This window comes from Aptenodytes patagonicus, chromosome 3 (genome assembly GCF_965638725.1).
Source record: "Aptenodytes patagonicus chromosome 3, bAptPat1.pri.cur, whole genome shotgun sequence".
NCBI lineage: Eukaryota > Metazoa > Chordata > Aves > Sphenisciformes > Spheniscidae > Aptenodytes > Aptenodytes patagonicus.
This window is the reverse complement of record NC_134951.1, coordinates 76,808,757-76,823,169: the sequence shown is the minus strand read 5'-3', so window position 1 is coordinate 76,823,169 and position 14,413 is coordinate 76,808,757. Positions and strand designations below refer to the sequence as shown.

The following is a 14,413-nucleotide window of genomic DNA, read 5'->3' as shown; positions in this document are numbered from 1 at the left end:
GGGACTAGAGCCTAATATTTTGTTCTGTTTTTTCAAATGCATATTATCATTCTGCAGTATTTATGTCAATTCTGAAAAGCACATAGGTCATTTTTCTGAAGACTAAAAAAATACCCTCCAGTAGGCAAAGCTAATTCATGCCTAACACAACAACAGAGGTTAAAATATGAGCTGCACACCTGTTAAGAAGGATATTGAAAGCCAACTGAAGTGTTTTGGAAAGTTAAAACTCAGCATCAGCTCTTGGTTAACAAATAAGTATTTAAGAGAAACCTTCAGGTATAGTGAGAAAAATTTTTGCAAGTCTTTCAAACCTATGATTTTTTAAAAAATAAAAATGATTAAGAATATTAAAAACAACAATTCTCATTCTTAGCCTTTCTTTTTAAGTGGCTGGAGAGATGTCTAAATATTACATGGATCAATTCAAATGATACTTTCCCTTTTCCCAGGGACGGAAACATTTATTCAGATTGTATAGTACTCACTCTCTGTAGATGGATTTGCAAAGCCACAAATGTGAAACATAAGGCGCTACAAGGATTCAGAAGTCTTTAACAAAGCACCGCAGAATTCTTAAATCCACACTGGTGGATATAAATAGTAGGCTTTGCTGAATCTAACTGTTTTGTTGTACCATATGTTATAACATTTTTCATCTAATAAAACAATTTTATCAAGGCTATCGGTTTTAATGCGTTTCCCTAGATGCTGAATTCACGCTAATCAACAGCACACTTGGTGGCAAATAATTTACATACATCCTTCTCATTTTTTGTACAGTGAAAAATGATAAAATAATTTATTATTATTTTTAAAAGGTACTGGCATAATGTACAAAATCTTTCTGCTATTGTAATAGTATTATTAAAGTGAATATGGTGTGCCTGGTTAATCGTTTGCGTGCTCTAATAATTTGTTCATTACTGTTTATTGTCTGCCCTGCAGACATTTTATCTCACAACCCATCTGCACTGTGTATGACAGCTTTACATTCCACCTGGTATTTGATTAAATACTTTTATTTGAGAAATACTTCTCACATGCAGTGAGATCGGTGTGCCTTGTGGCATGTACTCTTCTGTAACGTGTAGTACATCGTAGCTACTACTGCTGTATTTGTAACAGATCAGATATGTCAGTAGGGACTGAGATCAAACGCAGATTATAGCCTTGCTTTTGAATAAGTTGAAACCCACAGCTAACACAAGAGCTGTGATTAACACAGCAATCACAAGCATGTAGTGAGAAATACTAAGAATCCACTGGAAAGTAACTGACTTACTATCAGCTTACATTTAATTGGGTAATTGAATTTCTGGAAGAATATTTAAGATGCAGAGATATCTTACTGCTTTAAGAAAAAAAACATTGCATACCTTCTAAATAAATGGATTTTAAATCGGATAAATTGTATTTTCCAGCCACTTGCCTATCTTTCCTTTTCCTTCCTTTTCCTTTTTCTTTTCCTTTCCCTTTTTTCTTTGTATGCAGACAGCATTGTTTTATTCCATTTCAGAGAAAATACTGATTCTTAGAGCAACTTCCAGTTGAAAACTTACTAAACATAGAAAGCAATTATCCTATATTTGAGGTGGAACTGAAGGGAACAAAGACAAAACATTCTGATGAAAAACAGGTGTCACAACCTGTGTTCTGAAATCCTGTCTTCACATGCTTTCTTAGATGACTAAGGAAAAACAGAGAGAAATAGATATCCTTCTTTTTGAGCTGACTTTTAAGTCAAACCACAGACCTATATTTCTAGTGTTATATTTTTTAGACTCTTAATTTCCCTTCAGCATGAGTGGACTGGCTGTCAGCCAGACAGCCTTGGCTTCTCTTCATCATTCAGGAACTAACAGTGGCTTCTTTCACAGATGCAGGTATGAGACGATTACGCGGTTGCCTAGTGCAACAGATTTCTAGGGGTAACAAAGTGAATGTGCCCCTGCTTTTATGCCTTATGGCAGAACTACAGGAAAACAAGCTTCTGTAAGGCATGTGGGATAAGAGCTATGGGGTCGTCCCCTCACCCTTTCTGAAGCAGCCATCATTACCTCCACTTTTCCATCTCCTTGACAGGAGTAAGAGCAGTTACAAGCACTCTGTTTCTCAAACTACTTATCTCAATCTTCATATCCATTGGCAGGAATGGCCAGAGCTCTGGCTTTTGATCCTTTTGCTGGCAAGATCAAATTTTGCTTTCACTAGTGAGAAGCCTTTAGCTAGTACTGACCAATCAGTATGTTTCTACTTCATCTACCCAGATGATGTGTATTGTGTTCTTCATGCTAGTATCTAGTGGTTTTAAAGTTTCAAGAAAAATAAAGAACAATGGCAAGAACTGTTGCATTTCTAAGTTGTAATTTCTGTTATTCGTTTGTGTAAAAGAAGTAAAATATGGAGAAGGTGTTGATGGTCTAAATAGACCAGGATTAAAACAATGTGTTTTTTCCATCCGTGGCTTCTCTTCTGAGTATTTTACAATAAGCCCTTGTTTTGACTGAAATAACAGAGTCAGACAAAGAAAAGAATACTAAAAATAAGGCAGAGAAAGCAGAATAATTTAGGGTGAGGTACAACAACATTTATTTACTGTTTACCCTGTTCTAAAGCACACTAATGTTTTCTCTGTAGAATCTTCTGTGCCAACCCAGCCAGAAATGGCCGTGTATGCTGGCTGTATACCACTACATTTGTTTGAAGAGGATATTTTTTCGTTAGGGCAGATGGTAAGATTCTATGCTCTCAGGACAAGAAAGTATTACATATATTATTATCAGGGTGTTTCATTTTGTAGCGACTACGTTGTAACAAAAATAATAAAATTAGTATGGGGAAACAGTCACCAGGTAATGACTACCAGTTAAATTTATATCTCGGTACTTCTGTATTCTGATCATGCATTTTCCTGCCACAGCCCTGCTCATTTTTTCAGTTTTACTCCACTTTCCTCTGGATCCTAGGAGCTGAAGTCTCCTGGGAGAGGCTAGATGTGGACTAGAAAATGCATCATGATGAGATACTTCTGAATGGAAAGACTAATTATTTTAAGGGCTACTTGAAAAACATGAATTTCAATTTTTTTTTCACACTGCAATTAGTGACTTCGCTGATATACATTTTCCAATATGTTGTTCTATAAGAAATAGCACGTTTATATCCTTTTCTATCATTAGTGTTATAACAGGTGAAAGCAGCTGGAGAGAGTGTAGCACTTCATGCAGCTGGGGTAAAAACAATGCTTAAATTTCCACTTAGTCATTCACACTCTACAGAAAGCTATTTATAATGCCAGAGCAGGCTTTCTTGAGTTGATTATTAATTAGATTTAATTTTTTGTACATTTAAATCATATTTATCATAATTAGAACATTAAAATTTAAGCTACCTTCTCATAAAACTGATAGGCTTCATAAAAATAATTTCCAAAAATGGTTTGCAGGTGTTATGCTTTACTGCTCTTAATTTTTGCACTGTTTTCTTTTTTAAAATTGTGCTGTGTATTTTATGCTGTTTTGAAGACTAGCTTGTTCTCTGTGATTTTATTTTAATTTGTATTAATTTAAGGTTTCAGACAATACCGTCTCTTTGCTAATAATAAGTAATACTAGTCATCAAAAAGCAAACTGGAAACGGTGACATGGGGTTATATCTTTCCTGCCACCTAAGGCCTTAGTCTCAAACTTGGCTTCAGTCTGTTAGGGTACAGAGATTACTGAAAAAGAGGCATGGCAGGCCAAATAGGATGAGGCAGATTAATCTGTAAGTCTAAAACAGTATTTTAGTAAAGACTGGTAGAAAAATGGAAGTTGGCAGAAATTAAATATAGAAGTGTAGTGGATTTCTTGTGGGCCTCAGTTAAAAAAGCCCATTTGCAAGCTTTCTTTGAATCATAGAATAGAATCATAGAACCATAGAATCATTAAGGTTGGAAAAGACCTCTAAGATCATCAAGTCCAACCATCAACCCAACACCACCATGCCCACTAAACCATGTCCCTAAGCGCTGCATCTACACATCTTTTAAATACTTCCAGGGATGGGGACTCAACCACTTCCCTGGGCAGCCTCTTCCAATGTTTAACCACTCTTTCAGTAAAGAAATTTATCCTCACGTCCAATCTAAACCTCCCCTGGCGCAACTTGAGGCCGTTTCCTCTTGTCCTATCGCTTGTTACTTGGGAGAAGAGACCAACACCCACCTCGCTACAACCTCCTTTGGGGGCTGAGAAGTACTACACCGATAGAAATAGTTAAAGTTTGGAAGAGTGGATTCATTGTTTGGGATAAGAGTTGCTCCCTAAATTCGGAGGAAATTTTGTCATTGACTGCAGTTGTGCTAGAATTTCCCTCCAGAATTTTTGCAGTATCCCTTTTAGCTGTGCTTTCTAGTGTGTATGTCCTTGGATTGATGTGGCTTGAATTTATTTGTCTTAAGTTTGCTCAAATAAAATGAAAACAATCAATAGTTGAGTCATTCAAGTGTGTTTCCTACTCAGCAGCTGACAAGTTCTCCTTTATGGACCTAACTGGTCTTCTTTGAAATCCTTTATAATCTCGGAGGTTTTAACTTGCATTTTTAAGTTGTTTGAATATGTGTGTACCCAGTCACCACTCCTGTAATATATCTTTATAAATTCAGAGGTCATATGAGGCTGATATATTGCTTGTGTACCTTAATGTGTTTAACTTGATCCTCTCCCTTTAAATAACCACAACTACATTCTTCTCTGTAGTTTGTAATTACAGAACCTCAGGAACATTTGACAATGAGCAGGAGCAATCAGAGACTTGCTGATGAACATGTTAAAGAAATAAGTTATAGGTGATTTATTTAGCAAGCAAAAGAAGGTGTATTTTTAAAATAAAAAGGATGAACAAATCTTGTAACAGAACTTTCAGTAGCGAAAAATGTTAAGTACTGGACCATTATTATTTTAATGGGAAGAGCACCATTCAAGGTCCACATCTAAAATTGCTCTTAAGTCTATTGCTAAGGGCTGTGGTATATGGGTCAACTGTAGTGCCTTTAATGTGTTTTCTAAATTAGCCAGCAGATAAAAAGCTTAGCTTTAATGATGTATTGGTTCAAAGTGATGTTACATTATGGAGATTTCACAAGTTATCTAAAAGACCAGTCGCTTCTAGAATTCTGCCACTTTATAAATTCGGCATGAAGTAAGGACTTTTTCCTCAGAAAAAGTATTTTTAAATATGCTTATTTAGAACAAAATGTTGTCAGTGTTGTTTTCTTACATCTTCATTCTGCTTCACTTATATGTTTTCTGTAGCACCTAAAAGAATATGGTTATATAAATAAGTTGAAAGAAGTGATGAATCTATTATGAAAAGTAAAATATATGTAAACACTTCTAACTATTCAATTATACTTTTTCTGCTGAATATCAAATCCTAATTTGATAATGTTTTTGGATAGCTTTGTCAGGTGAATGATTTTTGTTTCATTTGTTATCCAAGCCATTAGATGCTTTTGTGTGCATACTGTTCTTTTTTGAGAGTGGTGACAGCAGACCCCAGTCAGATTATCTTTCCATGTTTCATAGGCTGATTCTTCGGAGAAGCTGAGGCAATATGGGCTTTCCCACTTATATAGCCATCCTGTCCTGATTACCAGAACTAGGTCCTGTCCTCTGGTAGCACTACCACAACCACCACCAGTTCCTCGTTGGAAACTTTTCCGTCAGAAAAAGGAAACTGTTGTGACATCTGAACCTCAAGGTTTGTCTACTTGAAACACCAAAATAAATTTGTAATTACATTTTAATTATTATAAACATTTTCAGAGCCATACTTATCATTTCTTAGCTTAATTTCAATAGACCTTCCCTAGGGATTACTCTTTCTTTTTTTTTTTTTTGCCAATTTTGCATTACTTCCCCTTAGCCCTATTATTTCTTAAATGCTTTGAGAAGTGTCTTAATTTATCTCTAAAAAGGCACTCTACTCTACCGGAGAAAATGAAGAGAGAGTGTTATCAACGCAATGCAGAAGCTCTCTGATGCAGAGCCATGAAAGCTTCTGAACACCTTTTAAGCCTTTAACATATGTGACTAGTCCTGCTGCAACAACCCATAGTTTTAGGGGTAAACTTCTCTAGGGTTTGTCTGTGCTGCATAATGGAGTTAAATGCATGATATGAGATAGCTTGAATATGAAAGCGTTACAGGCATGCTAGCAAAATATACTGGGATCAGAAACAGAGGAAATTAGCAAAGGCAGAATGTGCTGCCATAGTTGTTCTGAGCTACCTTGGATAACCTTACATATAGGTCAAGCACACTTTTAATACCTGAGGATCAGAGTGTTAAGCACTTATTTCTTCATGGTATGTCACCTAAAGCCACCTGTGGTTGTTCTCTTCCATTCAAGTGTATGCGATGATACTTGGAAAATAGAATTATTTAAGGGTGATGAATCCCCTATGGAAATTATTTGTCAAAATTATAGTATTAAATATTTCTTATGAATATATATTTAACAGGTTGCTTTTTTCCAGAGCCTGTGGTAAAGATACCTGAAGAACATGTTGAGATTGCTAGCCTATTTTTGAATTACAAATTGAATCTTATCACAATACCCACAGACGTGTAAGTAGTCAATGTAGTTTCAGCCTTGACATCGTATTGTTAGTCCATTTCACTGTGAAAACACAATGGCTTATGTTTACTTGTGTCACAGGGAAAAACTGCTCAGTTCATGTAGTTTAAAGCATACCAGGATCAGAGCATTCTATTGTTTTATTGATGTCACATAATTAATTGGCAATCAGTGAATTGTACATTTAGGATCAATGTCAGCAATATAACAGATAAACCACTATACTAGGCGCTTACAAAATGTTAATAAACACCTACAGACTTCTGAACGCCTTTCTGTAACTAATCCCAAGAACTTGTAATCACGCACACAGAGACGTACACATGCAATTATATGCATCCTCCCGGCATTCTGGGTTACAAGCACACCTTCTCTTTTGGGAGTGCAGGTTCTTCTACTTGCACACACCTGCTACTGGAGATGCAAGTTGGGATGCTCTAAGCTTTATGTGCTGCTCCCTACAATCTGCTAATCTACACACTGGTGAGAAAGCCCACCAGGAGGTGGGCATGCACACACCTGAGGGGTGGGTCCCTACTTGTCACACCCTGTGTGGACAGTCCCCTAGGTGGATGCACACTTCCCAGGGCATCTGACATTGAAGGGCAGGGAGCTCTGTCAGGCAAAAACACTTTGCCAGTTTCTTTACTCAGTGGGCCCAAAGACGTAGAATATTCAGTAGATCACTTCCACCAGAAATAGAATATTCTTTGATATCTTTCAAATTTTTCTTCAAACTACTGGTCTTTTTCAATTCTTGCACATAACAAGGATGTCATTGACAGGCCGGTCAGTACTTTCATGGGCGTCACATATCTGGCATGGAACAATTAATGTTAATGCTTATGAATAAAACAGGCTGTTCTCTGTTCATTATAGTTGTTACAAGAAGCCTGAGAGTGCAGGTGAAGCAGCTCATGCTCAAAACAACTTCGTATAAATGCCTTGTGTTAAAGACTGTTTGGAATTCCTATAAACCCTTGAAAACCAGGGTCTTTAAACAGGGCAGGGTGTCTTAGAGAAGAAGTTTCAGAAATTGATGTATGCACCACTTCTAGTCAATATTCAATATTCAGCATAGTACTTGCTCACTGACAAGAAAAGAAGGATTACCATTAAGTGTATCAGGGCCTTATTTTTTTTCCTATCACCCACTGCATAGTACATTACTGTCAGGCTTCAGCTTATCATACGAACATTCGGTAGACAACTGCTAGAGTTATTATCTCCTCTCTTTTATTCTGACTGAACTCCTGACAGAGGAAGCATTTAATGTATCACGTACCAAGTGAGCACCAAAAGGTTTATGTTATTTTGGAGGATATTTCTTTTCTCGAGCCCGAGTCCAACAACAATTTGTAAATTGTTGGAGGTGTGTGTATTTTTTTAAGGTGTGTACACCTTTTGTTAAGTACATCTCTAAGTAAACTGAATAAATTACATACTTGACAGGTTCTGCATTTTGATCATCATGATTGGATGGGTTGATAATAAACTAGTTAGATTTTTTTTGTTTTTTTGAACAGCAGCGTTTGTCCATGGAAGAAATGACCTTGGAATATTCTGGCAATATCATTGTTTTGCTGATACAGTTGCATTTTACTGCTTAAAAAATACATTAAATTACTTATTGTTTGTTTTCAAATAGTAGGAGTAGAAATACATAAAAATGCTCTAAGAAATATCGATTAGTAGGTTATTAAAAGAATGAGAGAATAATAAGTAAGATGTTGCAGTACTTGCATGTTAACATGTTTTATATTGTTTTTTCATATGTAATAGATTGCTTCATGGTCAACTTACCCCATTTTGTCAAGGACAGTTTATTTAATGTGCTAAATTTCCATGACAATCAGCTAATTTAATCTCTTGTGATTTAATTAACAGGTAGTAACCAAAAATATATAGAAAGTATTAGCATTTCATTAAAGTAATATAGCTGCTGAAATAAGATAATAGACATAGATACACAATTTGGACTGAAACTGTTTTTAATCTCTTGCTTTCATTCTAATAAAACCTTTTGCAACATTCAAAGGGAAGATAATTGTGACTGTGTTACTGCTAAAGATCTTGATATTTCATTATCTTAATCCTTAAGAAGGGGGCTAGGTAACACATGCTTACATTTTTCTCTGTTCTTTATTGCTGCAATAACACAATTAGGTATTTATGTCTAATTGGCATGTGTGCAACATTGTTTTCATCTTGTTCTCCTAGTTTGCTGAACAAGCCGAGTTACTTATATTTCCATCAGTTTTTACTTCTGCCTCCACTGAAGTAGCGACAGAGCTTTCTTTTACAATAGCCAGAATATGCCTTGCACAGGTTTCCTTGGTTATTCTGTGTTTTAGCTGTCTGGTAGCTATGGAGACCCATTTTGAGGGAAAAGACAAAAAACTATTCTGACACAAAACATTTTTTTTTGCCCTGCCTTTATTTAAGTAGTGCACATTAGAAATGTTTTTCTTGTCTAGAGGCCATAGAAATTTATTCACTTCTGGCGTTATCATCTAGTTTTCCTCAGCTGACTTGGGTTTTGGTTTTTTGAGGGTTAGTTAAGAAGGCAACAGTTCACATCTTTTGACTGTAGATATGTGGGTAGTGCCTAGCCATATATGTATATACATGTATGAATATATGTATCTATAGATTTTGTGCTGCCCTATTAAGCTGTCAAAATAAGGGAGGCACAAATTATTTTGACAAAATTCTGTTAAGAATAGTAGTTATGAAGACTGTCATTTGAAAGTAAATATATGGATTAAAGTGTTTGAGTTTTCTTTTATTATTTAGCCACTTTCCACAGCCTACCATCAAAAAAGGATTTCATTCTGTATCCTGTCTCCCTTCTGTTACTGAAAGTGATGAAAATGTAAGTGACAGTAATGTGGATATGAATCAAAGTGGGAGACACTCAAATGCAGAAGATTATTCTCAGGTAATAATTTTCCTAATTTTTTTTAACTTGACCTAGTTTTATATTCTGAAGGATAGTGAAAGGCAAAATAGAAAATACTTAATACTTAAATACAGGTTTTTAAAGACCTTTCAGTAAGCTTTTCCCTGGTAATTAAATAATTTCCCTGCTCTTTGGAGGGAAATTATAAATATATAAATATAAAGTTATAAATATAACTTTATAGTTATATTGATGTGTACTGGGTGGGAAATCTTTCCTAATGCATTTCGTTTTAACCTTATTTTTTTATTATTTATTCCTCAGATTCTGAAAGTCCTATTGCTAACACTACAAAATATTTTGGTTTTGCTCTTTAAAATCATTTGATGGGAGAGTCTTAAGAAGATAGTCAGGGGTCTTTATAAATAAATGTTTACTTCATGTTACGATTAGTGTATTTGATGTACAGTGAAGGATGTACCTAGGCATGTGGCTACTTGAAAAATGTAAACTTTATAAACTTATGCCTTAAAAATGTCATCCTCATTTGGTTCTTAATTGAAAGACTTCAGGCTAGATCTAGAAAAAGAGTTAAGACTTCAATGTTGAGTTTGCTGGCTCTTAAATTTCAGAAGCTTTGCCTTCTAAGGGAATCCTCAGCCATGAATTGGATGCTCAAGCTTCCTGAGTGAAATATTTTGTATAGAGAAATAATTCACAACATAGAGAAACAGAGACTTAAATATTCAAATAAACAAGCAGAGCTCCACTGAAGTTATTTCATTTGCTCAACACCTACAAAAGAATCTACTTTGGCAGTGCCAATATGTCTTCAATTTCATCCTTATTGCAGCAAACACTGCTCATAAGAGCATCTGATAGCATTTCTCTTTTTAACTTTAAGAAAATTGAGGGAAAAAGCAGTCTAGGCAATATACAAATGCTTTCAATGAAGTTATACTCAAAATCTGGATCCAGCTCAATAAACCAATTATACTTTGGGGAAGATGTAGTCTCAACTTGTAAATGTTTACTACAGTTCTCCCCCCTACATTTATTTTCTGTTCCAAGAATGAGTACTTCTTCTGTATCTGTTACATTCATTATGATTACAATATAGAAAATAATTCAAAAGAACCTATAAAATGTATTCATCCATAGTGCTGCATAAAGGAAAAACAGCAACAAAGTCCTTATCCTCACAATCCTGTAGTAAGGATGACCCAATTATTTTAAAATTTCTACTGTTCTTTTCTGGAACAAACTGATAAATATACTTGAGGATAACATTTGTGGTATTTGGTTGATGTATAGTGATTGCCTGTAGGGTTACAAAATGTGTCTGAAGACCAAAGACATACTGTTAAGGATAGTATTGGATATCTTCATGAACAAAGAAAACATAATTTAGTTTGGTAAATTTTGAAATAAAAGGGAAATAATTTTCTGTGTAATTTTTGGAGGGTCTATTTATATGTTTCCTCTTCAGAGTATATGTCATGGTTTAACCTCAGCCAGCAACTGAGCACCACACAGCCACTTGCTCACTCTCCCATCCACCGCCGGTGGGATGGGGGAGAGAATCGGAAGAATAAAAGCGAGAACACTTATGGGTTGAGATAAGAACAGTTTAATAATTTAAATATAATGATGATGATGATGATGATGATGATAAAAGAATATACAAAGCAAGTGATGCACAATGCAATTGCTCACCACCCACCAGCCGATGCCCAGCCATCCCCGAGCAGCAGCCCCTCTGGCCAGCTTTCCCCCAGTTTATACACTGAGCATGACGTCACATGCTATGGAATGTCCCTTGGGCCAGTTTGGGTCAGCTGTCCCGGCTGTGCCCCCTCCCAGCTTCTTGGGCACCTCCAGCCTTCTCAGTCGGTAGAGCATGGGAAGCTGAAAAGCCCTTGGCTAGTGTAAGCACTGCTGAGCAACAACTAAAACATCGGTGTGTTATCAACATTATTCTCATGCTAAATTCAAACCACAGCACTGTACCAGCTACTAGGAAGAAAATTAACTCTATCCCAGCTGAAACCAGGACAGTGTACTTAATGCCATTTTTGTGTTTCAGATCTGCAACTAAGTTGCTTTTAAACTGTTCTATATCTATTGTGTGTATAGAAAATGTACATGTGTTGATATAGTTGTTGGGTGTTTATTAGTTAAAAATAAGGTAATTCTGTAGTGAAGGAGAATTCTTTGCAATAGAATATATATTTAGCTATTCTGTATTTTGTGTACATTTTATAAACAATAGTTTAATTAGTACTTCATGACCTTTTTGAAGTCTTTTTAATAACTGCAACTTAAGGAAATCATTACAAAAGCAGCAGGGTAAAAAGGAGCTGTAAGTAGCATCTTACAATATATAATAATTATTGCTGCATGACTTCAATCTCTTTAGCTGTACAAATATAGATTTAGTTAATTACAAATTAATAGACGTTTATGTGCTGGAAGCATAAAAGTAGTTTGGAACATCACTTTGATTTTCTCCCCTAGTCCAAGAGTGTAAGAACCATGTGATTGTAGAAAGGTGGTCTGTCACAGTAGGACGTGCAGTCAAGGAGAGGCAAGGGCAAGTGTGAAAATACAAGAGAGAGAGAGATTGATAAAACCAGAATGGTTGGAAGAAGACATGAGTGTGACTTAGTCTGAGAGCAATCTGATTCAGACATGAAATGTAAGAAGTCATGAGCAGCTAATTGACTTATACTTGAACATTACTTTTGCCTCAATTTACATCTGAGCTAAAAAATGCTATGCCTATTAATAGCTGCAGTATGTAAGTAGGACTGCATTTGTACGGATTGCAAAAGAAAATAATGTTTTTAACTTGCAGAACAATCTTCTTTATTTCACATATTAAATCTTTTAATCAGTAAAATTATGTGGATAACTCTGGGAGATTCACTATGGAAGAGCTTTCTTTCCATAGTTTTAAAACTTGAAATAACAATATATATCTATACTTTTTTTTTAAAGTCAAATAGTGATTAAAAAAGCAAACAGTGAAAGAGAAACTTTGATATCCCCAACTTGCTAGGTTATGGCTAATTTGTAGAATTTTATATTTTAGTATACTTAGTGTGAATAACTTTGTCTCCATTTTAACCTGTGCAATTACTATTCAGGAGACGTCTGCTTTAAAACCTTTGATATAGATTTGGTAAATCTTTGGGATGCAGCAGTTTTATGCTTTAAGCTGACTAAAATTCAGTCAGCTGCTGTGCCAGATCCTCAGCAAGTTTAAATTGGCATATTTCAATTCACTCCAGTGTAAACTGTATGAAGTTACATCAATGAAAATCTGATTCACTGTTCCTAAGGTCTGTTGTCACAGAAACAGACTAGTGATAAACGAAAGACAAAATTTTAGGAGCTGGATGTACCTTCTTTGAAGAATATCAAGTTGAAAGATGGCATTATCCCTCATGTCCCCAAAGTACTCATGCCAAAGAATAGAAATGCTTTATTATAGATTTTTTAAACTTTTTTCCCTGAATTTCCCATTCCCTCTGATTTTACAGTTCTGAAAGTTTTGTGGATTTGCATTAGGAAAAAAATCTTTTAAAATATCTATTTTCGGTAGTTAAATTGACCTTGAACCACACTTATTAAGAAAATACATTTTGTGAATTTTTTGTTTAAAAACTCTGTAACATAAGGCCCAGTTAGTTAACGAAAAGGCTCGCTTTTATTCTTCTTCAATAGGAATGTAAGTAATTTACATGTGTTAAGACGCATTGAAATGTATGTGAAAGTAGATTTTTGGCTTGTTCCATTTGGTTGGAAGAAATTATTTATGGAATAATGGCTTCCTGAACTAGAAGGTTTTCAGAATTTGATTTTTCCTTTCATTTTTATTCCTTATCCACTTCTGTGGTAAGGAAAAAAGCAAAAAGGTCATCATATGTAAATCGCACAGTGTCTTGCAGTTTTCTAGAACAGTAATTTTGGCAAACTCTTTTGAGAAAAAGATTATCCTGGAATAGCATTTCCTTGTAGCTCTGCTATTCAAAAGCCTACTTGAATGTTGTTCATCATGATGAATTCTTTAATACAAGTTATCTCCAATTCCGTTGAGAAGAAAGCGCTTTGCCTTCTATTTGAGGAAATGTTGAACAGTAACAAAGCAAGAAAAATCTAATCCAAATATGTTTACCAACAGAAGTTGCAATGGCTACTAGATATTTTGATAGACTGACCTGATTGCTATATTCAGAAATCTTAAGCAGAACACTGATTTCTCTTTGTGGCTTCTTCAGTGTCGAGCTCCCTGGCAATGCTACTTTCTAGAGCAGAAGGGTTAAAATTGCCACTCTATCCCAGTGACATAAACACAATACAATTGTTCTTTAATGTTCATGTTTACCTTATTTTTCTTACTTCAGTGCCATCCTTTTATATATGCAAGCTCAGTCTTACCTTCTGCTTTACAACTGATGTCAGTCTATTTAGTTTGCATGCTCTGTTGTGTGCTTTTTTCATGTTCCCCATAAACATTCCAGACTGTTGTGTCATAACGAGCTTTTTCTTCTCCTGATTCTAATCCTCCTTATGACATATTTCATAAGCCCAGTGCATTGGTATTGAGTCAACAGGAGGGCTAGGTAGAAAATACAACATTCTGTTTTCTTTACAAATTTTATAGTTTTGAAAATTACTTCAATCTGCACAAAATGAAAATTCCAGAGAGCTTATTTTTGGAAGAAGACTGGTGTTTTCTACAGAAAAACCGGTGTGAAAAGTTTTGCCATGCATTGATTCTACAATAGAAAAGGATACTGGTTTTATAAAAATACGATAGGTTTTAAAACGTATTATTTGGTGGATTTGAATAAAATAACAACATAGCTAATGTTAGGAGGC

At 35.3% G+C, this 14,413-nt stretch overlaps 1 protein-coding gene across 1 annotated transcript in view; it reads left to right on the top strand.

Annotated features, from left to right (window-relative positions):
- ADGB (androglobin) overlaps nt 1–14,413 on the top strand; it is a 134,128-nt gene that overhangs the window by 41,527 nt on the left and 78,188 nt on the right. The window contains exons 10-13 of the mRNA XM_076335522.1: nt 2,641–2,735; nt 5,571–5,745; nt 6,524–6,614; nt 9,421–9,565. Of these exons, the coding sequence (XP_076191637.1) occupies nt 2,641–2,735; nt 5,571–5,745; nt 6,524–6,614; nt 9,421–9,565 (506 nt within the window). The remainder of the gene's footprint in view (nt 1–2,640; nt 2,736–5,570; nt 5,746–6,523; nt 6,615–9,420; nt 9,566–14,413) is intronic.